This window comes from Lachancea thermotolerans (genome assembly GCF_000142805.1).
Source record: "Lachancea thermotolerans CBS 6340 chromosome G complete sequence".
Classification (NCBI taxonomy): Eukaryota; Fungi; Ascomycota; class Saccharomycetes; order Saccharomycetales; family Saccharomycetaceae; genus Lachancea; species Lachancea thermotolerans.
In genome coordinates this window covers 1,692,555-1,720,065 of record NC_013083.1, presented here as the reverse complement: position 1 = coordinate 1,720,065, position 27,511 = coordinate 1,692,555, and the positions used below count along the sequence as shown (strand labels likewise).

Here is a 27,511-nt window from a genome sequence, read left to right as displayed (position 1 = left end):
ACTTCCTCACTGATCCAACCTCTACTCTATCACTCTATCACTCTAGCTTACGTAATCACGAACCTCACCACTTCATCCCCCTCCACCAAACACCGTTTTCTCACTTTTTTTTCTCGAATCATATCTTTTCAAACTCACTCGCTCTATCCACCTAGCTCTCGACTCCCCCAACGCTCTCTCTCGTCTATTCGACTACCCTCCACACCCTTCTCCTTAGCTTAATCGCTTACATAATCACGAACATCACCTCTTCGTCCCCCTCCACCAAACACCTTTTTCTCGCTCTTCTCTGTCAATATACACTCTCCCCGACTCGCTTGCTCAACATATCCAGCCCTCGACTCTCCATCCGCTCTCCATCCACTCTCCTTCGTCTATTCGCCTACCCTCCACATCCTTCTCCTTAACTCGATTGCTTACATAATCACGAACATCACCATCTCATCCCCCTCCACCAAACACCTTTTTCTCACTTTTTTTTCTCGAATCATGTCTTTTCAAACGCACTCGCTCTACCTATGCAGCTCTCGTCTCTCCAAACGCTCTCGTCTATTAGCCTACCCTCCACACTTTTCTCGCCTCTTCTCGCTTACATAATCACGAACCTCACCACCTCGTCCCCCTCCACCAAACGCCGTTCTCTCACTCTTCTTTCTCAAACTATATCTTTCCAGATCCACTCACCTCATATATCCAACTCTCGACTCTCCATCCGCTCTCCTTCGTCTACTTGCCTCCCCCTTTTATCGTCTTCTCTCTGACCTCGTCGCTTTTTCTTTTCTCAATCCAAAAACTATTCTTTCGTACTCTACGTACTCCACGTACTCCGCGTACTCCGCGTACTCCACCTACTCCACGTACTCCACGTACTCCACGTACTCCACGTACTCCACGTACTCCACATACTCCACGTACTCCACGTACTCCACGTACTCCACGTACTCCACATACTCCTCGTAACTACATTTTGGACAATTCCATCTAGGATATTTGCTCTATCTCCCCTATCTCGGACACTCTTTCACTCAAACACTCCATCTATCTAGAATATCCCACCGTCCCAGACACTCCCAAGAGATACCTATAATCAATACTCCTGACGGATACTCCCGGACACTTGGAACAGCTCGGGAAACTTGGGACACTCCCTCTGGTACACCCGCTATATATTAAAGCAACTGTGGAGAAGAACATGATGGCAGATGACTCTGTGGGATACGGCCCCCCAGGACCCATTACTGCCTACCTCATATCTGACTACACACTCACGTATTCAGTGATTACTGGTGCTGTAGACGGTATAGACACAGTTAGAGCACTTCCACAATGAGGGGGTCAGGACACTAGTACTACGCTCACTGCACAAGCTCTACAGCCCCTGGTTGAGGACTTGGGAAATGATTCTTTTAATCCTTCAATGAAGTCAATCTAGGAGCCCACTTTTCATATTTAGGTGTCAGAATATATTTTTCAACGCCCATTTGTCTCGATATAGGAACAACTATAAATGCTAGACAGGAAATGAACACACCGCAGTACTCCCTCATCACCCCTCTTCCACGTGAAGTTTGTCTGCATCCGCTCATAGTCCTTCTTGCCGCGCTCATTCGTAAACCTACCCATACATCTCACGCCCGTACAACCACCTCTACACCATGTGGTTTGCGGCCTTCTGCATCTCTGCCTTTTGCTCTATGAACTCCAGTAAGAGATGATGCGGTCCCTCGCTCTCAAACGCCGAGTGCCAGAGCAGGAGGGGAAACTACGGATATCCAAAATAGGAGTATTTCTAATTCTTGGAGGTGACGTTTGGGGGGAGGGAAGTGGGAGGTTTATAGTGAAAGGAGAAGGAGGATCAGGAGGAGAAGGAGGATCAGGAGGAGAAGGAGGATCAGGAGGAGAAGGAGGATCAGGAGGAGAAGGAGGATCAGGAGGAGAAGACCTTTTTTTAATACAGCAGGCAGCACTCCAAGATAAGCCAATTGTTTATCGATAGATATGATTTGTGCAGCCCATATCGCGATCAAGAATGTGCAGCACTTTAACGAAACCCATGCTGGGGGAATGGCAAATGGCAAATGGCGAATGGCGGATGGCAAACTACCCAAAAGCGTAAGAATATGAGTCGGGATGGCACTCGGAGTAATCAAGGCACGTGACTGGTGAGAAGCAGGTGACAGGTGACAGGTCACAGGAGCATGTGACGAGAGGGAGTAGCACGTGACTGAAGAAAGACACATGTGACTTAGGGACAAGCCACGCCGCGTTCACACTCTCGCAAGCTCTTCATCAAGGAGCACACAGTTTTGGGTATTTTCAAAAGTATACATTACGGAAGGACCCCAAAGACATGCGTAAAATTCCAAAAAACACGAACCCCCCCCTACACTCGCCAGCTGCCGCGCACTCGTTGGCTTGGAAGTCACAGTGACTACTCAATTAAATACATCACGTGATATCATTAAACCTTGTAGAGTTACGACGTTATTGAAGTTCCTCAAAATCGACGTTTCGTAAACAAATGGCTTTCTGCTGGCGTCGTAGTTCTAGTACGTGAAAAACATACCGCCTTAGACTAAGTTTCATCTCTCCTCCTAGCCTCGAATAAGGCACCCATGTGACCAGATATGGATACTTGATATGGAATACGTGAAAGAGAAGACGGGCTTGGTACAAATTTGTAATTATTTACTAAATAACCCCTGGAGCGAAACGTTTTTAGAAATCACAGAACTGAAACTCCTTTTTACTGTCACAAAACTCAAAGCAGGTTAACCAAGGTTGTTGCTGCTGGAAGGTTTTAGACTCGGGGCTCAACAATTGGAAACAATTCGTCGAATTCGTCCAGTAACGAAATTAAAAGATCGAGGCTCGCTTTGTTTCCTTCTATTACCAACTTTCTTTTGTTTTGAGCTTCCAGAGTTGTAATTTTGCTTGCTAGTATTGAATTTAATGTGGGGCGGTCTAAGTTTACAGTAGCATCAGCTTCTGCTGACGAGCCGTGAATATTAGTTAGGGCACAATTTTCAAGTGTTACGACAAATTGCTCCTTAGAATCCGTAAAATTCCAGTTCAGAATTATGTGTTTTCCTTCAGCATTTGTGGCGTTGACTCTTATTGCCAGGTAATCAAACATTAATTCATTGCTGACAGCACTGATAGTAGCACGCTTGGCGGAAACTGGCATCCTTTGTGGGCCGTGACGCAGTTCCAATGATCCCAAAAGATACGCATTCCGCCAAGTGCTAGCTTCCGATTGGTAGCCAAGTTGTTCCAGTGCATCCGCGCAAAGTTCACGGGCGGCGATATTGCCTGGGTTAGCATACACAGCCTTACTGGTGACACTGGCTACCCAGCGGAATTCACCCTTAGCGTAATCATCGTGGGCGCGCTTCAGAACAGCTTCTGCACCGCCCATGTATTCGACTATCTTCTTCGACTCGGCCACTGGAGGAAGCGGATTGAGGTTCGCTGGATTCGCGTCATACCAGCCCATGTACTTCTGGTAAACGGCTTTCGAGTTGTGGCTTAGTGTACCGTAGTAGCCGCGGGTAGACCATTCCCCGGAGATACTACTAGGCATGTGTAATATTTCCGCGATGTCTTTACTAGTATATCCATGGTTCACGAGGCGAAGCGTTTGATCATGGATGAATTTGTACATGTCGCGTTGCTTCCTTAACATATTGTTCACATTCACCCGTCCGAACGTAGGCCAATGGTGCTGAGCAATCAGTATATCGCTCTTTTCGCCAAAATTGACGCGTGCGGAATCGATATATTTCGACCATTTGTTTGCGTCTCGCACTTCGACTCCCCGGATAGCATAGAGGTTATGCATATGGTGGGTGACGTCTTCTGCCATATTCAGAACTTGGAACTGTGGAAGGTGGATTAGCATCTCAGATGGAGCTTCCGATCCTGGAGCAAGCTGGAAAGTGAACTTGACGCCGTCAAACACAAGTGTTTCGAGGTTATTTTCGATATTGATTGTGGATGCAACCAGCGTTACGGTTCCCAATGCAGCAGCTTTTCCTATTCCCGAATCAACAAACCCCTGGACTCCAGCAGGAAGTGACATACCAAACTGAAAGTGGGAGCGGCGTTTCATTGCGTTTCCAGCGAGAAATGTTTCGCTCACTACGCTCTCCATAAACCCCGAAGGTGCAACCACTTGAACTTTTTTTGTTTGAACATCAGCTTCGTTTATGACTCCTTTTACACCACCGTAATGATCAGAATGGCTGTGCGTGTATATGACTGTAGACACAGGTTTCTTGGGACGATGCTTGTAGTAAAGGGTCAGTGACGCGCGGGCTGTCTCAACTGTAAACAGCGGATCTATAATAATTAGAGATGTATCGCCCTCAATCACTGTCATGTTAGCAATATCAAATCCTCTTATTTGATATACTCGCTCAGTTACCTTAAAGAGTCCATGAATTGCATTGAGTCTTGCCATCCTCCAAAGGCTGGGATTAACGGTGTCCGGTGAACGGCTTGTTTGTAGAAAATCATATTTTTTCATGCTCCAGACCTGCTGTCCATTTTGATTAAGTACAACAGCATCTGGAATAGTGCCGATGAAACCTTTCGTGGCATCGTCAAAGTCTCGTGTGTCTGAGAAAGGTAATCTGCGTGCAACCGCCTCATTTGCGTTCACTGTAATTGGATGGGCCGTTTTTGGTGTCTTATGGGAGGAGCAATCCTTGTCTGGCTTTGTTGTGTTCCAATATTGATGCATTGTCATGAAGCCTTGTTCGTTTATTTAGCTGCCTTTCTTTCTGAAATCGCATTCTTTCCAAGTTCTTTATATAGGAACTACTCTTCAACTGCAGGTACCCACAGAGTGGCATTTCCACCTAGCTTGGCAGTGGAATGGAAAATAGTTTTTAGGCCTTCTCTTCGAGCCACAAGTGTGGCTACTTAGGGACTCCTGCAACGTAACCTGATGTACTTAGCTAGCGCGGTTAAATCGAAAATATCCTCGCAGTCTAAAGGGCGTTTTCAATTGTAATGAGGATGGTATTGTTTGCTTCTTGGCTCAAACCCGCCCATCCCCTTTCGATTACAACTGCTGAAGAACTGGCCGTATGTGATTATCAAAGCGATGACATAATAATAACTCAAGAGTAATCTTAGTAGAGCAGACAATTATATGCAAGTAGGCCTTCATCAACCAGATCAAGCATTTTCCTGAAACTCAATTAGTGAATAAATTTGAGTTAGTCGGGGAAGACACAGAATTTTAGAGCCACTTTGCTATCTTTCGGGTTGAATTCAAAATCCTTGAAATTTACTGAGCTCTTGAAAGTCATTGGAGCTTGACTCACAACCCTAATACAACTTGAATATTCATCAAAAAAAGAAACTGATGAAGAAGGTCTAGACCTTTGGTTGGAAGGTTGCCAAACCCGTTCGCCAGGCTTTCTATATAAGATCAGAAAACTGTTTCGTGGGGGATGGTACAAAACAGCTTGCCCTTTCTCTTACTCAGGATTTAGATCTTGAGACTTAAACAGGTCATCCAGGTGTAAACATGATTTCTGGGTTTAGGTTTATTGAAGCGAGCCTGGTTCGTTGTTCGAAAGGGTCTCAAATTCCTTGGCCAAGATTTCCATTATGATATGTCCATATGCCATATCATTTCATACCAATGTGTCATTATGCAACTTGGCACTATCACACATCAGTGATTTGACTATAATCTGACAAAAAAAGCTCCGACTAAGCGTTAATTTAGGGGTGTATGTCGTAAAGAACTACCTGCTCAACTCCGATTTTTAATAGACACGTTGCAACCCCCCTTTAAAGTTTTATCGATGACAAATTATGAAATTGCTAAACGCAAAATTGGGGGGGGGGGGGGGTGAATGAAAAAAGTTCAGTGTTGGAGTGGAGCGGCTGAACTTCTCTTTAAGTTTATTGAAATCTTCCGCTTGCTACACCGCATGACTAATGGCTGTACTACGTTAGAAATGAAACATTCTGCTATATAATACGCTCCTGTTTTGGCAGAAGCAGAAAAGCGGAGACCACTGCTATTGTATCGAAATTGTAAAAGTCGTTTCAGGGGAACAGGAAACACAGTGAAAACAGAAAGAGCTGCAAGAACAGCAAAAAAGATACAATGGGTTTGGGCTTGAAAATTGATAGAGCACAAGAAAATAAAGAGTTGGTTTGGACCAATGTCCCCGCGAGCCAGCTCAAGCTTAAGAATCTAAAGGTTGCAATCGTTGGAGGTACCTCAGGAATAGGTCAGAGCTTAGCTCGACTATTCCAGAGCAGAGAGGCCGAAGTTGTTGTTGTGGGTCGAACTTTCAGAGATCACGATTTGGCGAATATTCAATTTATCAAAGCAGACTTGGAATTGATGTCTGAAGCTAAACGTGTGGCGAAGAAGCTTGCACAATATTCCTTGGACGTCGTAATATTCACGGCTGGTATACTGGCAGCTCCAACGCGCGAGGAGACCGTTGAAGGTTTAGAACGCGACGTTGCTGTAAGCTATCTCAGCAGACTGGTGATCATCCGCAATCTTTTACCTGCGCTAGAAAAAGCAAATTCAAAATTTCTTACAAGACCTAGAGTCTTTATATTTGGGTTTCCTTGCCAGGGTGAAATGGGGACACCCGACGACCTCAACTCCACTGGGAAATACAATGGAATGAAAACTCACATGTCCACCGTGGCAGGTAACGAGACTCTTGTGTTTGACACAGCGAGACGATATCCTGGCGTTGGCGTGTATGGCCTCAACCCAGGCCTGATAAAGACAACTATCCGCGACAATTTCTTAGGTGCTGGCAGCTTTAAATCCTGGGTTATCGAGGGCATCATTGGCTTTTTGTTCCAAAGTTCAGAAAACTATGCTAGCAAGATTGCTCCAATGATGGTTGCTACAGAGTTGGATAATCAAAGTCCCGCTTTTTTCGATAGCAATGGTACTGCTGTCCTGTCCAAGGGTTTTACAAACTCTTATATTGAGAAATACATAAGCAAGTCAGAAGAGCTGTTGAATGAATGTGCTATACCTTTGTAATTGTCCAACGTTTGATGAGTACAAAGCATACAGTCTTTAGATTTAGAGCCTTGCTTTTGGTTCGACGTCATTAAAGATATTTTATCGAAATTAAATGTAGCTATGCGTGGTACTATGCGCAATAAAATTACAAGGTTGAAGAAGATGAGAAAAAAAGAATCAACGAGCTTTGCCTAAATCTTTGTTTCTGCTGTATTTGAACTCTAGCGCAAATATTGTGATGTGCTCATTTACTGAGAATACATCTACACATTGACATCACAACATAAAAATTCAGCTTGCAACAGCGCCGTATTTTGGCTTCAAATCATGCTTAATGATAGCCTTGTTGCTACTTTGAACGTAAGAGGCATTTTTTGCATGAGGCTAAGAAAAATATAGAACAACCTCGCTGAACACCTCCACCATATTGTGTTACTTTCCCCAAATGATTTATCGCCAACGTACCAATACAAAAATATCACCATGTTTTTGTTAAAAACGAAGAGCCTATTTCCCTAAGAAACGCAGACCATTTTCTAGATCCCGAGAGTCAAAATATTTATTTTACGGCATAGGGCATTCATACGCCATTTCACACGCCTACGCGCCTTTTTAATAAGATACGTACCTAATTTCAACAGGGTCACTAAGTATTATGATCAACGTTCTTAACACTCCGGGCACTTTTACCGCCATTTAAAAGCGTTCATCTTAAGACTAGCGGGTGGAAACAACAACCGCCAGTCATTTGATCGCAAGAGAAAACCACAAAACTGAAGATTATTGCCGGAGTTTATAAAACAAATCCTTAATCTGGGCTTAACTTTGGGCACCAGACAGACAGGGTGCTCCAGTCACCTTGAAAGAGGCCATTTAAGCTGCGACTCTGAAGTTAGTGTCATATTCATGAAATAAAATTATAAAGAGGCAGCGATGTAATGTGCCAGCAAGTCGCAATGTATAGCAAAGGGTGACATCATGCAACACAGTCAGAATATTGTACAGACTGTAAAGATCCTGATCAAAGCAAGGGCAGAAATTGTGTTCAGAAGCCAAGAATGGCTCAGTAGTATCGAAAATCTTGCCCACACAAATTGCTGTGAGACCAAAGACAGGGCTAAGAGGTTCAATTTGGCACGTTTTTGCGGAGAAAAGTAATTTTTTGATTCAAGACTCTCGCCATCGATGAACGTTGATGGTGAAATAAAGGTTTTTGAGTTATTATTTCAGCTCTCGGTGCCATTAGAAACATTTTCTACTTATTGCTTCATGAAACGTTATTCATTAAAAAGTTCGTCCTGGTATTAATGCATATATTTATAAAAAAAGTGAGTACAAACCGCGATCTGTAATAAAAGGCCTTCAAGCTTCTAGGACCATTTGAGATCAGGAAAACCTAAATAATCAATACAAATACCGCGCACATCTATCGATTTCAGTTTTTTTTCAACTAAGAAACGTGTGAGCAGAGCGTTTTAAAGGCCTGTTCCTGACCCTAAAGTATACTTTTGGTACTGACAATTAGTGATATTAGTTTTTAGCCTGCAATAGAACCCTAATTTATAGTGAGAGAAGCGAGGAGTAGGCTCGATATTATTCTAGCAGCATTTGTCGTTACATTCTTAATCTTATTTTTCAACCATATTGATCTTTGAAAATGGAAGTATTTAAAGTCACGATCCTGAATTATGATTCCAAGCCTCAATATCCCTTGTATTTTTCATCATTTAAGATGCAACCCCGGCTGTGTTGTGAATTTTTTGTGGAAACAATTTTTCATAACGTGCGTGGAACAGCGAACTGAATACCAAGAAAAATACACACAGGCCAACAAAGAAAAAGAGTTAAGGAACAAAACTTTACTCAATATGGCCCTGAATGATAACTAAAACTGTGTGATAGACCTTGGAGCCAGCAGGCTCGATTAAGTTTCTCAAGTGACATTCGAAAAGAAAATTATACGGGCTATGGCTAACTATATATTAATATCAAATTGTTACAGTGATAGCATCTAACTAATGGAGAAACTAAGTGATAGAACTCATGATAGAACTTCAGACTAAACAAGTTATGTTTTATGAGATTGACGGGTCCACCTGAATAGACCCTTGTCTTTGTGTGTACAGGTTATAAGGAATTATCAAGACGAAAACTTGATCGGTGATCATAAGTATGACTTTTTTTCACAACTTGTAGCTCATTAACATTGCCACTTTTTAAAACCCTTCGATTGAGCCTCGGGACCTTTATCAGGTGACAATTCTAAAGATCCTCTAACTTAAAGGAGGACCGATCGGGAATTTTTGAGAGTCAACTTTCTATTCATTTTGATAAATGCTAAATTCTAGCAAATTCCAAACGAGAACTGCTTGTCAAAGAAAATACTTATCAGCAAAAAGGCGGTCAAGAATTCCGAGACCTGACTGTCTGCAGCTTTACTTTGGACCTTGTTCAAGGAACATGGTAGCTAGGAACCCCACGCGCAGAGCGACAACAATTACTGTGGTTGACAATTTAACTTTAGCACAATATTCCTTCTTCTTATATAATTAATAACCTCAAAGCTGATATCCTTTAGTGTCTTTTAAAATCTACTAATAGCAAAGGCCGTCTTTCCATCTAAACACGTTCCTGATCAAGTTTGGGCTGCCTTAATAGGCATTTCTTGAAAATAGAGACTCTTTGCCGAGGTTTCCCCAATATGCGCATAATCGGTCTTCATAGTGTATTTGCTTCTCGTTTTACAAAATAATATCAAGCTTGAGTCTAATTTGACCCCTTGGAACATTGCATCACTTACTAAAGCGCAAAGCCCCTAATTTTCGAGACAGCATACAATTCTGCAAACAATTTTCAAGCTTCATAAAATTGAGTTCAAGACAGCTGAGGATGGGGTTAGTGAAGGGCTGGTATTCTTGCAATCTGGTTCTTTGTACTAAACTTGTAACATAAACCTTAGGAGTTTTTTTGAGAGGTTTGGAAGGCATAATGGGAAGGTTTAGCAGGATTTTTGAAGAAACTTCGAAGGCAGGCATAACATTTTTCCAAGTGGAAGCTTCAGAAGCTTTTTAAATAAAGCAACTGCCAAACATAAAGAACGCTATTTTTTCCTAAAGTTGTCAGCTCAGTTCTTCTATCAGCCCTACCAACGCTCTTGAGCATGTTAACTTAAAAACCCAACGTAGAAGAACGTTTGATGCAAAATAGAATACAGAACCTTTTTTTATCACCATGAATGGCTGCTTGCACTAAAAGCATTCCGAATCATGCTAACTATTACTGAGGGTCAACGATTGCTAGGCAAGTTGACACCAGACTGCTCAAATACCGAAGCTAAACGTAAAAATTCAATTATCATCCACGCACTGAACTTTCAGATAGAGGAATTCCTATGTATCAGATCTTCAAAGAATCTCAATTAATAAATAAGGCCAGAAGTTCAAAACGTCAATTGAATATCTCTGCCTTTAGACAGAATTTTTACGTCTTTACAAAGAAAATACACCTAAAAAGGAATGAACTCTTTGATCAAATATGCTCAGAAAAGAACCTTGGACCAAATAAAATTCGTGTGAGTGCAAATTTTATTAATTTAGAAAGTCCAGAGCAGGTCGAATATCAATCCGATTTTGTCCACCATCAGTTGGCCAACATTGGATAACCAACGGAAGAAGGTCCCCAAGGCTGCGTGACTTGTTACAGCCCTCATGTCACCTGAATTTGTTTACTGCTGACTTTGAGAAATTTTTCTCTATAAAATAAAGGGCTATTGGGGGGAGGGTTTCCGCTGTCCACTGCAAACTTGAACGCACAGTTGTTTTGCAAAGCAGTTTTGAGCGCTTCTGGTATGAGAAACTCAACCAAATCACCTCAATCAGAAGCAACAGCTAAATAGAAGGCCAATAAGTTGAGTTATTTTAGAGGTGTTGAAATAGATCTCTGTGACCAGAACTCTGGCAGCGAGTGGGCACAATTTGCCAGTCACACGGAGTGTTTCGTAGCATGGATATCATATGAAACTGACACAGGTTGAGCTTGATCCAGCGTTTTTGTATCTCCGCAATATGCCATAATTCGTGACAGACTTGCTCATAATGATGCAAGATCACGATTATAGCTTACCTTATACAGATTTTTCTCGTGACTACTAATTCCACCTCCGTCGCTACTGCGGCAATGAAATTATTATAGGTGGGGATATAAACACAAGCAGAATATTTGCAATTGTTGGCACAGCCTTTACTTCTAGCTCTTTACCAAGCTGTGGTCTAAATTAAAATAATGAGTTTCAAATTTGCAGGGATTGATCACTCCGATACCCCCCATTATCAAGCAAAAACATGAGCCAAGCGGCTCTTTCATATCATGAACCTGACGTGATCGTGATTTTGATATTAGCTTCTTTTCTTAAAATCCTCAATATTGTTGGCGCAGCCCTTGACAAACTCATATATTGCGGCTTATTGGGACAGATATTCATTGGTGTTGCATGGGACTCACCTGAAGGAAACCGGTTTTCGTTGCCAGTTCAGCAAACGGTTGTTCAGCCAGGTTATCTGGGCCTAATTTTGCTTCTTTATGAAGGCGGATTGTCAACCGATTTTCGCGCAATGAAATCTAATTTTATCCTATTGACGTTTCTGGGTTTCACTGGTGTTATTGCGCCAATTGGGATGTCATTTGTACTAATGAGGCTTGCGCATGCAACTCCTCTACAGCCTTTCACAGCTGGTGCCTCGTTGTGTTCAAGCAGCCTGGGGGCAACATTCACAGTATTAAAGGTCAGTGGTCGCAACAAAAGTCGATTCGGGGTGATACTGACATGTGTGGCCATGTTAGATGACGTTGTTGAACTCGTTATGGCACAAATTTAATCCAATTTAGGGGGCGAGGCATCGCTTAGTCCGGTAATTATAATTCGGCTCATACCGGCTTCTTTTGCATTCGCAGTTGTTGTTCCATTGGTATGAAGAATTTTAGTAAAGCCCCTAGCTCGTGCAATGCCGTCTTGCCATTTCGAAAATTCTCAGTATCTTCCTACTAAAATGCAGATAACATTTTTGACGCACACTTTAATTTTCTTCGGGTTTTTTGTTAGATCTAATTATGCTGGAACTTCAAATCTGTACGCTGCTTATCTCGCAGGCGCCTGTATCAGCTGGTGCGACAATCAGGTTTACTGGTTGGCTTTCGCGAAACGTGTAGCTCCTTGTTTGACTGACAATGAGACAGGTGATTCACTCCCCAAGAGAGCAGATCAGATAGTTTTCGCAACTCAAGTAAAACAGTTCAACAAATGTTTCGAAAAAGCCCGTTCAGTACCAGAATCTTCAAACCAACCACATTCTGCTTCACTAAGATGTTCGGACACTGATAGGATAAAGAGTGTGGGTGAGCAAAACTCATACGAGAGGCAATCGAATCCCAATAATTCTGTCACAGGCTCAGAAATCAACATTGCCACTAACCATATTTATATTGGGCACATCTCTGGGCTTCAAATATGGGAAACGTATTATGAAGCGTCTCTCTCGACTGTTTTGAAACCGTTTTTCTTTGCATCGATAGGCTTCTCCATTCCTGTTTCCAAAATGCTCGACGGAAATATTATATGGAGAGGCGTAGTGTATGCAGTTCTAATGACTGTTGGCAAGTTTATATGTGGTGCGTGGTTAATAAAGAAGGCTTGTTTCAAACATTTTGGGAATGATGTTGAAAGTGGTTAACGTTCTTGGGGCTTCCCAAGTGTAAATTCACTTGTCCCTCCTTCAATAATGGGCTATGCTATGGTTTCTAGGGGAGATATTAGATTTCTTATTTCTGCCATAGCAGAAAATCGAGGTATATTAACTTCAGAGCAGTATTTCATTGTGTCGTGGGGAATTGTGCTCTGCACAATTGTTGGCCCTCTAATGGTTGGTTTGTTAATCAGCAAAGTCAGAAAAATTCGTGATTCAAAAGAGCTTGTTGCGGGTGCAGAGAATGACCCAATGGGCATTTGGGCTTAAAATTCACAAGGATGTGTAACTTTGAGGAAAGCGTGTTTTATAAAAATGGAGTTTTCGCAGACAAAAAGTCTAGATCTCAATACGACTTCAGCACCCGCGGGATGCTGGTTTTTTAGTTATTGAAGACTTTTCTGACCGTTGGGGTAATGCGCCTGCAAAAAATCTTGCAAGGTTAGCCACTCAAACGTGCTTTTCGATGTTTTTATATTTGATTTAGACAACTTAAAGTTGAAATGATCAGGAGCATGAATCAGCTGTGGAAGCGAATTAAAAATTTTATCAATCCTTGAAATGCTTAGCAGCTTAATGCTTAAATATGCCGCTTGTGCATTTTTGAAGCCATTTCGCTTACATGCTTTCCCAGAAGGTATTTCTAATGAGGAAAAAGAGGAGGCTAGGGCTTGTTATTTTTCAACATTTTTGTCTTTCGTCTGCAATTTGAGATTTTCAGATAATTAAACAAGGAGCATAATCCACAATGACCTTTTTTGTCTTGAGCGGGGCAGAAGTTTTCGTAAGGCGTCAAAATCACAGGTGTTTTAACAACTTTTTTCTTCGAGAACGAATTTTATTTTGATGACGTAAGAGTACAAGCGAAGCATCGAACGGCGTTCGCCGCACGTGCGCCTCGGAGTTCAAATATTTCCTGGAGGTGGTTATTTTTATCACTTCATTGAAATAGTGAGAAAACCTATGCAGTTTTAGAATATGAGCCTCCTTACACGAAAGATATACAGTGCAAGAAGCTGGAAGCGGTTTGCAGTTTTATCTCTTTCCACATTGGTTTGTTTCTACGTTTTCCAGCTGGCAAATGAGAAAGTTTCACTGAGGATACCGCGATATTCAGCTGAGACCGGCCTTTCCACGGTGATAGGAGATGAAACACCAACGGAAAGCCCGGCTGCCGCTGAAGCATGTGCTGCATTGTTCCAATCGTTTTTACGCCAAGGTAGTGGCTGGGGTATGAGAAGCTTCAGCGACAGAAAATCAATATTTTTTTCGAGACGCCGAGTGATTCAATCCGTTAAGTACTTGAGACTGTATGGCCATTGTTTTGTGACAAACCTAGCACCTTTTGATGGGATTGACTACGAGGAACTTGACAGCAGACTGTTTCCAATCTTTACTCGCGAACTTCCAGTCTTTACCAGATGGGATGACACAAGGGAAGATGAGGCTACATCAGTAAACGAACAAGAGAATGTTAAACTCGAAGGTTCTGATTTGAACCAAACTTTGAAGCTGCCATTTTGGCGACGAGCCAAAGATTCCATGAAGGACAGAGGTATAGTAATAAGTTTCGGTGAGGGCGGTGTTAGCGAAGTTAAAATGCTATTAAATGTATTAAGACTATTAGGAAACAAACTACCAATCCAACTTGTGCATAAGGGGGACGTTTCCGCTGAAGCAATGCAAAGCATAAGCTATGTTGCAAGAAATGATGTCACTAAAGATGCTGAAACAAATACACACGGCTTTGACTTGCCCCAGGAAATATGGTTTGTGAATGCAAAAAGAGGTATTAAAAATGGGCACCACGATCTCTTTAAGCGCTTCTCTAACAAATGGATAGCGTCACTCTTTAACTCTTTTGACGAAATGATTTTGATGGACTCCGACGCAGTCCCATTTATGAACCCAGAAAGGTTTTTCGACTTGGTTGGGTATCAAGAAACTGGCGCATTCTTCTTCAAGGATAGATTAATTGACGAATATCTCAAAACCAGTGACTTGAAATTTTACAAGAAATTATTACCTACAGAAGAAGAAAGCAAGGTCTTTGGGATCCCATCATCAACCGAAAAAACCACACAAAACGACTTTTTTAAAGCGGGCTACAAACACCTAATGGAGAGCGGAGTAGTTGTTATAAAAAGAAGTGACCATCTCCCTGGCCTATTGATTTCAACTGCTTTACAACTCTGGAAAGAGACAAGTGAGCCAGTATATGGCGACAAGGAGCTTTTTTGGCTGGGCCAATCTATATCAGGAAATGAAAATTATCGATTCAACAAAAACGCAGCTGGGGCCTTAGGCATTTTGAACAGAGACGAAAAAAGGGCTCTTAACTATACCTGTTCCACACAACTTGCTCACTTTGATGAAAAACTACGCCTTCTCTGGATTAACGGAGGCCTTAGGAACTGTAAAAAACCATCATGGTATTTCGATTTTGGAAAACAAAAATCGCTTAGACGCAAATTCAAGTCCCCCGCTGAATTAGAAGATTATTTTAAGGCTCCTATAGATGTTGATGGCGCAGTAATACCCGCACGCTCTAAAAATTCTCTATATCAAAACCTAAGAGGAAAAAAGGCAGGATTTGAAAAGTGCCCAAAGATGGGGTGTGATGGCGCTTTTTGGTCCGCTTTTGATAGCCTAAATAGCTATGGAGGGGAAACAATTCGGTTCAATCCTAGTTTTATCAAAGAAATCGGTCAAGTTATTCATAGTTGGAATCTGGAATATTCATAATGGTTGAAGATATGAAGCACAGCCCGAGAATTCCTTCTAGAGCATTGTAAAGACTGATTTCAAAACAGAATAAACAGATTTTTAGAATATATAGTAAGGAGGACTTTCTTATAAACCAGGCTTCTTTCGACTTGATGGGCACAGAGAATCACTCAAGTTTTATGACTACTTGATAACTGCAACCCTGGTGCATCCTTGGTTTCCTGAAACTGCTAGTAAGTCAACGACCTTTTCATTGAAGAGAGGCCCCTCTTGTATTCTTTATATACAGTATTTGAAATTCAGATCTTTGTCCCCACTTCTTTTCTTAAATTTATCAACCACTGCTCCTCGTAAAATGGCAGCTCTTCTTTCATTGATTCTGTAAAATAAGATAATTTGAAGAGCAACCAAAAGACTGGAGAAACCCACGCAACCTAAAGAAAATGAGTTTCCCAGCACGTATGGGGGCTTGATGTAAACTTGACCTGCTATTGCTCCGGCTAAGTTGCCAAACATTTGACTTAGACCAATTGCAGTGGCGCGTTTATAATGTGGAGCAATGTTGTTTGATACCCATGTTACGTTGAGTCCAGGGCCTGTGAAAGCTGAAAAAGTCATCAAATAGCAAGCAAAGTATTTCACTCCGGAAGTTTTTGCTGTAAGCATAATGATGTATCCGATAATGGTCACGATATTGAAGCACAAAATTATTGGCCCTCTCATGTTAAACCGATCACTGAAATATGCAGAGCTTAGAAAAACTGCTGCCGCAAGGATATAAACTGGTACGGTCAGGTATTGCGCTTGTCTTGATGAATAGCCCATTCCAAGTTTCAAAATCGCAGGTAGAAATGTTGTGAAGGCATAAAGGATTATATTCTGACAGAATTGTATCGCCAGACCACTGTAGACTTTGAAATCCTTCAAAGCATCCCAAACAAAGTCCCAGCTAAAATTGGGTTGTGGCCCAATGTACTGTAAACGTTGTTTTGATCTCACTTTCAGGAGGCTTTTTTCTCGATTGTTCATGAAAGCGGGCATTTCAACATCTGTGGGAAGACCAAAGTAAATCCATACAGCTGCGGTAGTCGAAACGAGCCCCTCTATGATATACAGCCATCTCCATCCGTTAAGGCCTCCTGCGCCATGGACTGTCGCCAATCCTGTAGCAATCAAGCCCCCAAAAGCGCCAGCGAGTGCCGCACAGCTGAAGAAAAATGCTATTCTTTTTGCTTGCTCTTCAGGCTTGTAAATCATGCTAACAAGCAGCACCATTGCTGGAAAGTAACCGCCTTCAAAAGCGCCTAAAAGTACCCTAAGTGCTATCAGCGAGTGGTAAGACTTCACGAACCCACTACATAGGGTGATTATCGACCAACAAAACACCATACCGGACATAAAATATCGGGGAGGAATTACTCTTAAATACAACGTTGTTGGAACCTGAGCGATTAAAAATGTTGAGTAAAGGACTGACACAGCATTTGAGTATTGCTTAGGAGTGAGATCGAGATCCTCTTTCATTCCAGAAGTGTAAGCATTACCAATATTAGTCTTGTCTAAAGACTGTAAAAAGTAAGCAAAGGCAAGCACTGGTACAAACCTGCGGTCCAATTTCCTTACTAAAGCTTTCTCTTCTGCAGGATCAATCTGTAAAGTTCCGTGTGTTGTGGGTGTGTCACCAGAAATAGATTGGTCGCACACTTCGCCCTCCACGACGCTGAGCTGAGTCGAACTTTTCGCCAAACAACATTCATTGATTGTGGTAACTTCAAGTTCCTTAGCAGGGCTTGAGTGCCCATTCATGGCCTCTTGATTTGAAAATCAATGCTACTAGACGCTCCCGAGACTCTTTGTGCATGGGCGAGGCTAGTGCAATAGTCCGTAAATTGTGTTCTGTATATTGTCATAATATAAAATTGTTCCTGGAAAAAATCAGTGAGCACGTTTACGTAACACCTTCCTGGCTTTGCGGCAAAGGTCCAGGAAAAATCGAAGAATTGAAAACATGTTGAAGCCTTGAGTTTTATGCAACTTGGAAGCGGCAGACTCTTAGCATACTTTATTCTCATAGGTCCAAATAATGCATGACTATAGGGTTTAATTTCAAGCGATACGGCAAGGTTCACCTGCTGAAACTTATATTGGTAAGCAGATCTGGAAAGAGAAAGGTAGAGGTTTATTTAATCTATAGAGGTGCTCCTCTTATTACTTCCGGGTTTTATGGACTCAAGTTTTGCAGTAGAGAGCAGTATAATTTTTTATCTTAGTGAAGCCTTCAAAAGAAATGACCGCATGAAATCATGTTCTCTGTTACAATTAGAGCTCCGGTAATTCAGTTCGTAGCGTCCATCTAGAATCTTTCATGAAAGTTCTGGCTTCACTGCCTTGGATGTTGTCCGCACTCTGGTCGCATGCTGCGCAAATTTCTTCTTCAGGGAACGACCGTGTTTATTTTCGTTCCTGGTCCCTTCAGTAATACGAAAGCAGCTTTAAAAACAGTACAAAACCGTTTGAGGTCACTTTGGATGAACATATAGGAAGTGTATTCTGAGTTGTGCGCCAGTTTGGGACAGGCTTCTCGACATTGACTTGTTGCTCGGGCTTATATTTAAATGAGTTCCTATGAAGCAGAAGAGTCTTGCTCTGGAGAGAAAAACTGACTTTTGTTATTGTTGCAAGCACACCATGGTATCTCGCAAATATTTTGGTCAGTAACTGCGTTTCAGTATTATGTATTGTCGGCGTAAAATCTAAACTTTCTGCTCTTGATAAACCTCATCCATTACCATTGACCTCTCTGCTAATTACCGCCATACTATTTCTCCAATCCAGTGTTGTTTTCAAAAGTGTCTCTCTTAAAAGTTTGTCTAGTGTTGAAGGCTTCAATTTGTCTATGGAAAAGAATCAGCAGGTCGGGAAGCTCCCTGATAGTGAAAGTACTTTTAATATTATGTGATTTTTGATTTTCACATGCAAGTACAGTGCGGACTATTCTATATTTCAAAGCATTTGATTTTTATCAAGGCCCGCTGCGACTTCATCTAATTGCTCGCGAAACCTACGCGCTTTTGTTTGTGCGCTCATTGCAAAGCGCTGAGGCACCTTGCAATTAGGGCAGCGCTTTTGAAAAGTAGACAAACCGCCAAACATATCAAAAAACAAGTCTAAAGTAGCATCGGTTTTTAAGTTCACAAATAATCGACCGGGGGCCTTCTACCAGAATAATATAAAACTGCTTCTAACAGCGGGGACTAAGGCCCTATTAACATCTTGCTTTTCTCAATTACTCGACGAACAACAGCGTTAACCTCTCGGGATTACCTTTTGGTACGTTTTCACTTTATTAAACCTAGCTGTGTCTGCTGTTGCTTCAAAATTATTGATGTTAACTCCAGCGGAGCTCAAAATTTTCGAAAGATATCTTTACATCAAATTTCTCAATATTGTCTAGAAATAATCGGCGAGATTAGAGGTAAAGTTTTACTACCATGTCTCTTTTCTCGGCTCAAGTGACCTTTACTATAAAGTTCATTGAAGCGGGTGTCAACTCCCGCATCACTATCATCACTTCATTAAACAATTTTGGCCATGTTTTAATTAGCGCTGAAGAGATTAAGAGATCTGGCACATGATCACTTTATTCAAGAAGCATTTTATAAGTTTTGAAAACTACAATCTGCTATAATTAATAATATAGAGCTTTTTGTTGCTGATTGAGTTTTACGCCCATATGGAGGTAACGCTAACACAAAATCTCAGTCTTAAGCCCACAAGGTCCCGTATCGATAGTGACAGCTTCGAGTCTAAGTCATCTTTTGGAGGAATTTTTTCCCGTCAAAGAACCACTCCGTGTCATCTCGCTATAGATTTCTTTTCTTGGAAGGCTTGTACTCAATGATAGGGATAAGTTAGCATTTGTATTTAAAGACCCTTAAACATCGGTACTTTTTCAAGGCGCACCATTATTAAGCAATTAACCAAAGTCTAAGGCATCCCGTAAAAGCCCAAGGAAAATGCCCTTCCAAGAAGATTTCTTGATTGAACAATTTATGGACAAACATGAAAATGATATCAAATATAATATGGGTGAGACATGTTGCTACTCACTTAACCTCAATGAGCTTAGTAGTTTAACAGGCGAAAGCTTTGAGTTTGATCAAAACATGAGGTTAACATACGGATCTATTTGGGGAACACCAGTTCTGCGGGACCTTGTTGCCAAAATCCACTCTAGTGATGAGATACAACTAACCGCGGACAATGTCTTGATCACGAACGGCGCAATTGGTGCGAACTTCTTGGTTCATTACACAGCAGCAGGGCCTGGAGACCATATAATTTGTGTTGATCCAACGTATCAGCAACTCAGCAGCGTACCCAGTATGTTCGGAGCCGACGTGGAGCTTCTACATCTAGAAGCTGAGGACGGGTACACGCCAAATATTCAGAAGCTAAAGAGCAAGGTGAGGGCAAATACAAAATACATTGTGTTGAATAACCCCAATAACCCGCTGGGAAGTGTTATCTCTACGGAAAAGATGACTGAAATCATTGACTATGCCGAGAGAAACGAAATTTTCATAGTCTGTGACGAGGTTTACAGCCCCTTGTTCCATTCTAGTGAGCAACCCAAATCCGCCTGTCAGCTGAGCAACCGATGCATTGTTACAGGCTCTATGTCGAAAGCGTATTCAGCTGCAGGGGTTAGATTGGGATGGATTGTCTCTCGGGATAAAGACTTTTTGAAGCAAGCGGCGTCAAGAAGAGACTTCAACACAATATCTGTGTCCATTATCGATGACTACATATCCCAATACATCCTGAAGCACCGCAACGCCGTGTTGAAACGCAATTTCGATTTATGCAGAAAGAACTTGATGATTATGAAAGATTTTATCAATTCTTCGAATGGTAAATTCTCGTTCGTCCATGAACCTGAAGGAGGTTCGGTATGTTTATTGCGGATAGCAGGTGTTGATGATACGGATAGTTTCGCAGTCAAACTTGCAACTGAGTTCAAGGTTTTGTGCGCACCTGGTGAGTGCTTTGGAGTTCCAGGTACTCTTAGAATTGGCTATGGAAATTCTACTGAGGATCTTGTTGAGGGTTTGAAGATTTTGAAGCTAGCTTATGACAAAACATACACTAAATAAATAGACATATTTCTGTAGGGACCTGAAATATCACTACCGGTTACTCATATAATGTGCCGCAATGATGGTTGAAGTGGCGGAGAACTTTTCGTCTATCATTACCACAGTCCGTTGATATTTATCTTTGAAAAAGCTTATCCCTAAATTTAACTCAGGCGCGCTTCAGACGATGCCGTAAATTGACTCTAGTTTCTGTGCTGCATCAGAATTCGAGGTTAATTGAACATCGCGGAAACGTCCGCCCAGTCGCTGTTACTTACCCTTTCAGTTCATAGTAAGTGATTGATCAAAGTTTAGTGATAAGTGGCTATCAAAGCAACTCTTTTTTCAGTGAGGACTTATTAATAGAGGAGAAGGGTAGCCTTCGTAAACCCAGAGTTAGTTTTTGAGTTCGAAAAGCGTGAAGCCGTACAGCCTCTCCCTCAGCATGAAATCAATAAACCTCTTTAGGGGGTACGCCTCACATGGACTATTACCGCGTACAGATATAATTGAGGCAACTTCGGAGGTTCTGCTACCAGAAGTGCGTGAATATGACTATAACGATGAGGACAGGCATCCACTTGTTTATGGATCCGATAACGGCAGCGCGTGGGTTCGCGCTTGCATTGCTGAGTTTTCTAACAGAGCCTTTAAACTGCCGGTAAGTAGTAACGCTGCTACGCGGCCTGAGCACCTAAACCTGACTTCTGGTGCAAGTTATGGGATAATGAATATTTTGCTGCAAACAACTTTGCCACATACAGGCTATACAAAGCAGGCGTTCATAGTAACGCCAACCTACTTCCTTGTTAACAAGGCTTTTCTCGACGCTGGTTTCACGGGAAAGATCACCGCAGTTGAAGAAAAGGGTGATGGTCTCGACTTAGCGTTTTTGGAGGCCAAGCTTAAGTCATGCGAGAATTCATCTAATGGAGAGAGTGGACAAAAAGCTGAGGAGTCGCTCAGGATTATAAATGCGCAAGATGGTAAAAAAAAGATATACAGATATGTCATCTACCTTGTGCCGACATACTCCAACCCAACGGGTGCAATCTATTCGAGAAGCTCTCGATTAAAACTCCTTGAGCTTGCGCGAAAGTACGACATTCTAATCATTTCAGATGATGTATATGATCTATTGCGGCTGGACGACGATAATGGTAGCGGCGCGCTCATCCCTAGTCCCCCAGAATTACGGTTCCCTCACCTTGATAGAGAAAGTATTTCTGCGGCAAACACGTTCGGTAACACTATTTCCAATTGCACCTTCTCCAAAATAATAGCTCCGGGTTTGAGGACAGGATATCAAGAGACAGCAAACGCTAAGTTAGCTACACAACTTGCATCTGGCGGCGCAAATGCATCTGGGGGTACGCCGTGTCAACTAAATTCAATGATTGTCGCTACTATGATAAAAAATGGAGCTGTCGAGCGGATAGTTCACAATTTTGTTTCTGTGTTAAGAGAGAGGGCAAGGGTTCTTGCTAAATCAATAAAACTCTACCTTCCCAAAGGGACGCAGTACTCGGAATGTAAGGGCGGGTATTTCTCGTGGTGCACGCTCCCTGTTGGTTATGATTCTTCAAAGATTGTCGAAGAAGTAAGCAGCGAGGGGGTCTTGTTAGCAGATGGCTCGCACTTTGAAGTTTCAGGTGACAGAAGAAATTGGGGCGAGCGAAGTGTGAGGCTTTCAATAAGCTATGCGACAGCAGCTGAAATCGAAGAAGCTGTTAAGATATGGGGCATTGCCTGCCAAAAACACAGAGTCCTTGATTGCGAACAAGCTGATATAGCAATAGGGCATGCGTCGTCGCTTTTAAAATCAAGACGGAAGAAACAGAGCCAATTGTAGCAAGATACAGGTAACGAATTAAATCTCTCCCTCCTCAGTTTCTCAACGGATTGAATTTGAAAAATAGCAAACACTCTTGGAATCATTAGCTTCAAGACCTGGGCTTCTCGTTTCAAGGCGAGTTATTTAATTTTTAGTATGTCTCGATGCGGTGTATTACTAGAGATTCAGTTCGAGGCGAGCATATTATGCATAAGAAAGTTTGCAATAACCAAATAAACAAGCAATTCTAAGTTACAGACTTGAAATAAAGTTCTGGGAACTACCCCTTGTGCTTTTCCTTGTTCTCGCGCTTAATTAGCTGGATGGCAATGTGTAATTCAAAGCAACTCATCAAGTGTGATTATCGGAAACGCTCCCGTATGTAAACCGTATTGTGGTCTTCCGGCTCCTGGGATCCAAGCCTGCTGAATTCGAGCGTTTATTCAGTCTTTTTCATATCTTATTTTATGTCGTGTTCCCTAGTAGCTACTCAACAGTTTCAAGCTTTGTGTTGCAAGAACTGTTCGGAAGCAAAAGTGCCAATACCTTGTTTCAAATAATAAACTAAACTTCAAAAACATGCATCCTGGATAGCTTCATTAGGCCGTGGAAGGTTTACGAAATAAAACTTTACGAAGTTATTTACACTTCTATGTGAACGTTTTCGAACCCCGAGGAATCATAAAGTCTTTTGACTTCAAGAATTTTACGAGAAAAGAGGGCAGGCACCAGCCGAATATGACGCCAACTCCGCCTTTTCTTGAAATTGGAACTAAACCGATTTTGGGCGTTTTTTTTAGCGGCCTCATGGCTTGCGTTTGATCCAGAATTACGTTGTAAGCGGTAGAACAGAACGTCGGTACTTGGACTTGATCCAAGTCAACGATGGTACATGGACGACCCGATATGACATCGCCCAGAGCCAAAACGTTAGGATATGATTCAACTATCAAATTTTCATTGGTAACAAGATAGCCTTGTGAATCAAGCAATTCCTGATCGATGCACTCTGTGTTTGGAACAAGCCCGTATGCAGGTACTATCAGGTCGACGATTTCGGTTGTCCCGTCATTAAAGGAGACTTCCCATCCATTTTTGGTCTTCTTTTCCGATGTCGAACGAACATTGTTCACCACTTTTATGTCCAAATTCTCCAATTGTTGAGTAGCTGCGTCTGACAGGCTTGGAAGCCACCTTTTCAATGGACCTTCCGATCCTGTGTAGATTGAAATGTGCTTTTTCTTACCATATTTTTCACCAAGTTCGCCAGCAACTTCAACGGCTGTTGCTCCACCACCCAAAACTATAATTTTTGATGCTTTTTCTATCTCTTCGTTCATAGTAGTTACCGCATGCTTCGTAATTTCATGGCTGCCTTCGAGTTTAAATGCTGGGTGATGGCTTCGAGTACCCGTCGCAACTACTAAGTAATCATAGTCAAGCGAGATTTCTTTGCCTTCTTCATCCTTGTACACAATCACGTTGTCGTTGAAATTTGCTGTTTCAACACGACCCAGAAGGAAAGACGCATTGCTGCGATCTAGCTTCTGAAGCTTTTCTTTAACAGAGAAGAAAACCTTATTGGTGATTTCAGGCTCAATAAGGAAGCGGGGCGCTGCGACGCAAAAGTACGCATGCGAGGAGGCTGAGATCATAGTGACTTTGATTTGTTTACCCATTCCCAGGATAGTCTCTGCCGCTCTCACACCAGCGAAAGATCCGCCAATAATCACAACATGAGTCTGCTTATCCATTTTCAGCACTTGTTGGTCCAAATGTGAAGAGGAGGTTGCCGAAAGGTTTCCCAAGTTGTCCTAATCTTATACAGCATCGCCCCTTGGGATTTAACAATTGATAATAAACAGGCAATATAAAAAAAAATCAAAGTAATTTTGACTAAGCGCCTTAGTCAGATGGCCTAAAAATAAGCAACTCAAAGGCGTGCTCAACCCACGGAAACTTATTCAAAGATGAATCTTTCAATTCTCCTTGAGAAATTTTGCAAGCGCAATTGCGCTGACAAATTTCTAATCTTGATGTAACGCAAAGCTCAAGTTTTCGAGCAAAGGAAGGGAGATATTGATAAAGATGGAATCTGCAAAAGTATAGAGGGAGGGGATTAAGTTCAACATTACGCTAAGAAAATTTTGGGGCTTGAACAACCAGCGATGGGTTCAATCGACAAGCTGTTGTGGCTATTGATTTAAAAAACTTTCTGAGATGGTAGTAAATCAATTAATAACAAGCGTGATACCGAATCTTCTGTACCACTTTATGCTACTAGAATTTACACGGTTTCTTGGTATTACGAGATATCTCTTGTTCATATATGCGTTCTACTAGATTGAATATGTGAGGAGGGCACGATCAATAACTTGAGTGTTCCGCATAGCCATCTTTTAGTGATTATCAGGCCAAACCGAGCTCTAATAAAGGTTGATTCACTGCCGCTCCCCTCTTCTTCTCAAGGCGCAAAAACTCATACCAACCAATACCTGTCTTCTTTGGACCGTCTTGTGGCCAAACACCATAAATTGTGTTCAGCTTTCAGCATATTTTATATTCCCTTGAGCCCCGACCATCTACACACGTCCACAACAATGGTCTGCAGATAATGCATATTTTATCTCTCGGTATGTCTTCTGTTTTTTAAACAGTTTTGCTTAAGTTTTGAGCCTATGGACCCACATTGCCAAGTACAACGGCTCACTTACGCTTTGTTTTGCATGTTGTGGTTGCTTCCTATTCACCCGGTATTTCGTGCCAATTTTGTGATTTATTGATGACGTCAACTATATTGGGTTAATGGCGACGCCGTTGAAGTCTAACTGCAAAGAATAATAATTGTGACAAAGGATACGTTAGGCCAAAACCAGATCAGTAAAATTGGATCGCAAATGTTACTTTTGTAAGTATCAATTCGAAACAATCTGTATATTTTGGGCGTTGTTCATGGGCTCTATTACACCTCATAATGAATACAGTAGCATGCAAACATGACGTTTCTTTCCAGAAGTTCCGGGACCAATACATTATCTGAGCTAAAAGGCGAGGGCAAAGTTGGTCATGGTTTTTTCTCTTGCCACAAGCACCAAAAACTTCGTACCCTTTTCACTTGATTTAAAAAAAAATGTTTTGCGTTGTGGGCAGTGACTGCTGACTAGCTTAGACTTAAAGACAACAGAGCTGGAAGACTTCTATGTTTACAAACCTTCTTTGGAACCGTCAACTTATCTTAGGATATCGAATTACGTTAATGCAAGCTATCGGGTCTAGATGCTTCAAGTGCCCTTTTCAAAAATGGAACGAGGTCCTGTTGCGTTTTGATCCAAAACTCATTTTCCAAAATTTCTCTGGGGTACGCTTTTCTGAAAGTTTTCATACAGTGATCCCCATCAAAGAAGAACTCTCTTAAGCAACAATGATCATCAACGGTCCACCGCGCGTTGAAAGTCTTGGCCACTATATCCCACTTTTCAACGTCCTCACCTGGGTTAATGTCCGATATAATTGCCCACCAAGTCATCAAATGATCGGTTCCCAGTAACCAAGGTATTGGGAAGATAAAAACAAAAAGCGCAAGAAATATTTGAAAAAGCACGAGACCAAAAAGAGAGCCTGCAGTTAGCAATAGAATGTAAGAGCGGAGCTTGGAAATTGGCACTAAATAGCACATTACCAAAAATGAGAGAGAAAATTCGGCAATATTACTAAATGCCAAGATTTTATCTGCTCTGAGAAAGACTTTCAGCACAAAAAAAGAAGCCCAAGAAAACTTGCTAGAATGAATATTCTTGGGAAGCTTTTGTTGAGCAGCGTCAGTGTAATTATAGTAAACCAATTCCTTGGAAAACATTTTCCACCACCTTTCTAAACTTTCTTCGTAAGCGTTCACCGTATGTCGCAGACTCTGGCTTTCTTCTCCTGAATTTCTCGCGCCCTCCTCGGTTTCCTGGGATTGATAATAAGGACACAAAATGGCTTGCCTGAAAAATGTGTAACAGCTCCTTCCTTCGAAGAGACAGAACCGGCTCGGCCAGTCCCCTTCGCTATGAATATTTTCATTTATGCGCTCAGTAATGTCATCCCATGACTTAACATTCACTCCTGGGGCCTCTCTCGTTACTTCCTCGCAAATTTGCTTAACGTGTTTCTTTGCTGCCTTTTCTGATCTCTTCTCAATAAGGTTCTGCGATACATATAATAACAGATATGCAGTGATATAAGTGACTAGAGGGAAAGCGCCCTTTAAGCAACTGTAGAAGGAGCTCAGCATCCCAACGGCTAAGAGAGCTTGTATGAGAGGCACCTTCATCAATTCAGATAATATCCACAACTGCGGGCTTATGAAGGCATACTTAGGCACATGCCTATACTTTGTGGGTTGAGAATGATTCATGCTTCACAGCTTGTGTAACAGCTTTTATTGAATGGATTCACGCGTGCGTGCAGCTACATATCTTTAAGGAGTATGTTCCGAAAATTTTACGGAAATCGATGCCTAAAAGGAAGGCATAAAAAACTCCTTGATACGCATAATTATATAATCAGGTCTCGGCGAACTTAGTTCGAAGCGCTTCACAGCAAGGAATAATCATTTACGAACAGATCAATGACACTCTTAAGAAATTCAAACTTATGTCCTAAAATTGGCATGGACTTTCCTTCATTTTGGTACTCTCAACTGAAATCAGAAGATTTGGATTCAGTCGGATCTGAGTCTTGCGAAATCTAAGGAGCAGACTTCATCCGTGCCTAAAAGGTCATTTAAAGGGATAAAGCGGTTTTCCAACGACAGGATGGTAGTGTCGCTGCAAATATTTCTCTCAAGTTCAGATTTTGAGGGCGCGAGGACTGATAGTCATGGATAGCATGCGAACCTTAATTTGATAAAAATAATTGATATATAGGCTGAGTTTTATTGATGTAAGGGGCTAACTTTAACATATATTTTTCTTCTCAAATCAACAAGCGCAGCAACATAGGTTGCTGTATGACGTTTCAACTGGGAATGCCTTGCCTTGGTCGATTATTTGAGATCCTAGAAATT

The 27,511-nt window shown here is 41.8% G+C and overlaps 9 protein-coding genes across 9 annotated transcripts, besides 1 other annotated feature; 4 read left to right on the top strand and 5 right to left on the bottom strand.

Moving 5' to 3' along the window:
* Window positions 1-2,800: 2,800 nt before the first annotated feature.
* BDS1 (sulfuric ester hydrolase) lies at window positions 2,801-4,750 on the bottom strand (the record flags this gene model as incomplete). Its single annotated transcript, XM_002555840.1, has 1 exon — window positions 2,801-4,750. The coding sequence occupies one exon, from the start codon at window positions 4,748-4,750 to the stop codon at window positions 2,801-2,803; it is 1,950 nt and encodes a 649-aa protein (XP_002555886.1).
* Window positions 4,751-5,559: 809 nt separating this feature from the next.
* Window positions 5,560-5,689: a long terminal repeat.
* A 441-nt stretch (window positions 5,690-6,130) lies between these two features.
* Window positions 6,131-7,042, top strand: KLTH0G19756g (KLTH0G19756p; the record flags this gene model as incomplete). Its single annotated transcript, XM_002555839.1, has 1 exon — window positions 6,131-7,042. The coding sequence occupies one exon, from the start codon at window positions 6,131-6,133 to the stop codon at window positions 7,040-7,042; it is 912 nt and encodes a 303-aa protein (XP_002555885.1).
* A 2,774-nt stretch (window positions 7,043-9,816) lies between these two features.
* Window positions 9,817-10,059, bottom strand: KLTH0G19734g (KLTH0G19734p; the record flags this gene model as incomplete). The annotated part of the gene is made up of 1 exon (XM_002555838.1): window positions 9,817-10,059. One exon carries the CDS (start codon window positions 10,057-10,059, stop codon window positions 9,817-9,819), a length of 243 nt encoding a protein of 80 aa, XP_002555884.1.
* A 3,681-nt stretch (window positions 10,060-13,740) lies between these two features.
* Window positions 13,741-15,507, top strand: KLTH0G19690g (alpha-mannosyltransferase; the record flags this gene model as incomplete). The annotated part of the gene is made up of 1 exon (XM_002555837.1): window positions 13,741-15,507. The coding sequence occupies one exon, from the start codon at window positions 13,741-13,743 to the stop codon at window positions 15,505-15,507; it is 1,767 nt and encodes a 588-aa protein (XP_002555883.1).
* A 261-nt stretch (window positions 15,508-15,768) lies between these two features.
* Window positions 15,769-17,295, bottom strand: KLTH0G19668g (allantoate permease family MFS transporter; the record flags this gene model as incomplete). Its single annotated transcript, XM_002555836.1, has 1 exon — window positions 15,769-17,295. The coding sequence occupies one exon, from the start codon at window positions 17,293-17,295 to the stop codon at window positions 15,769-15,771; it is 1,527 nt and encodes a 508-aa protein (XP_002555882.1).
* Window positions 17,296-19,505: 2,210 nt separating this feature from the next.
* KLTH0G19646g (KLTH0G19646p) lies at window positions 19,506-20,645 on the top strand (the record flags this gene model as incomplete). Its single annotated transcript, XM_002555835.1, has 1 exon — window positions 19,506-20,645. One exon carries the CDS (start codon window positions 19,506-19,508, stop codon window positions 20,643-20,645), a length of 1,140 nt encoding a protein of 379 aa, XP_002555881.1.
* Window positions 20,646-21,072: 427 nt separating this feature from the next.
* KLTH0G19624g (KLTH0G19624p) lies at window positions 21,073-22,479 on the top strand (the record flags this gene model as incomplete). The annotated part of the gene is made up of 1 exon (XM_002555834.1): window positions 21,073-22,479. The coding sequence occupies one exon, from the start codon at window positions 21,073-21,075 to the stop codon at window positions 22,477-22,479; it is 1,407 nt and encodes a 468-aa protein (XP_002555880.1).
* A 632-nt stretch (window positions 22,480-23,111) lies between these two features.
* On the bottom strand, window positions 23,112-24,215 carry AIF1 (Aif1p; the record flags this gene model as incomplete). The annotated part of the gene is made up of 1 exon (XM_002555833.1): window positions 23,112-24,215. The coding sequence occupies one exon, from the start codon at window positions 24,213-24,215 to the stop codon at window positions 23,112-23,114; it is 1,104 nt and encodes a 367-aa protein (XP_002555879.1).
* Window positions 24,216-25,714: 1,499 nt separating this feature from the next.
* On the bottom strand, window positions 25,715-26,860 carry KLTH0G19580g (KLTH0G19580p; the record flags this gene model as incomplete). The annotated part of the gene is made up of 1 exon (XM_002555832.1): window positions 25,715-26,860. One exon carries the CDS (start codon window positions 26,858-26,860, stop codon window positions 25,715-25,717), a length of 1,146 nt encoding a protein of 381 aa, XP_002555878.1.
* Window positions 26,861-27,511: the final 651 nt, after the last annotated feature.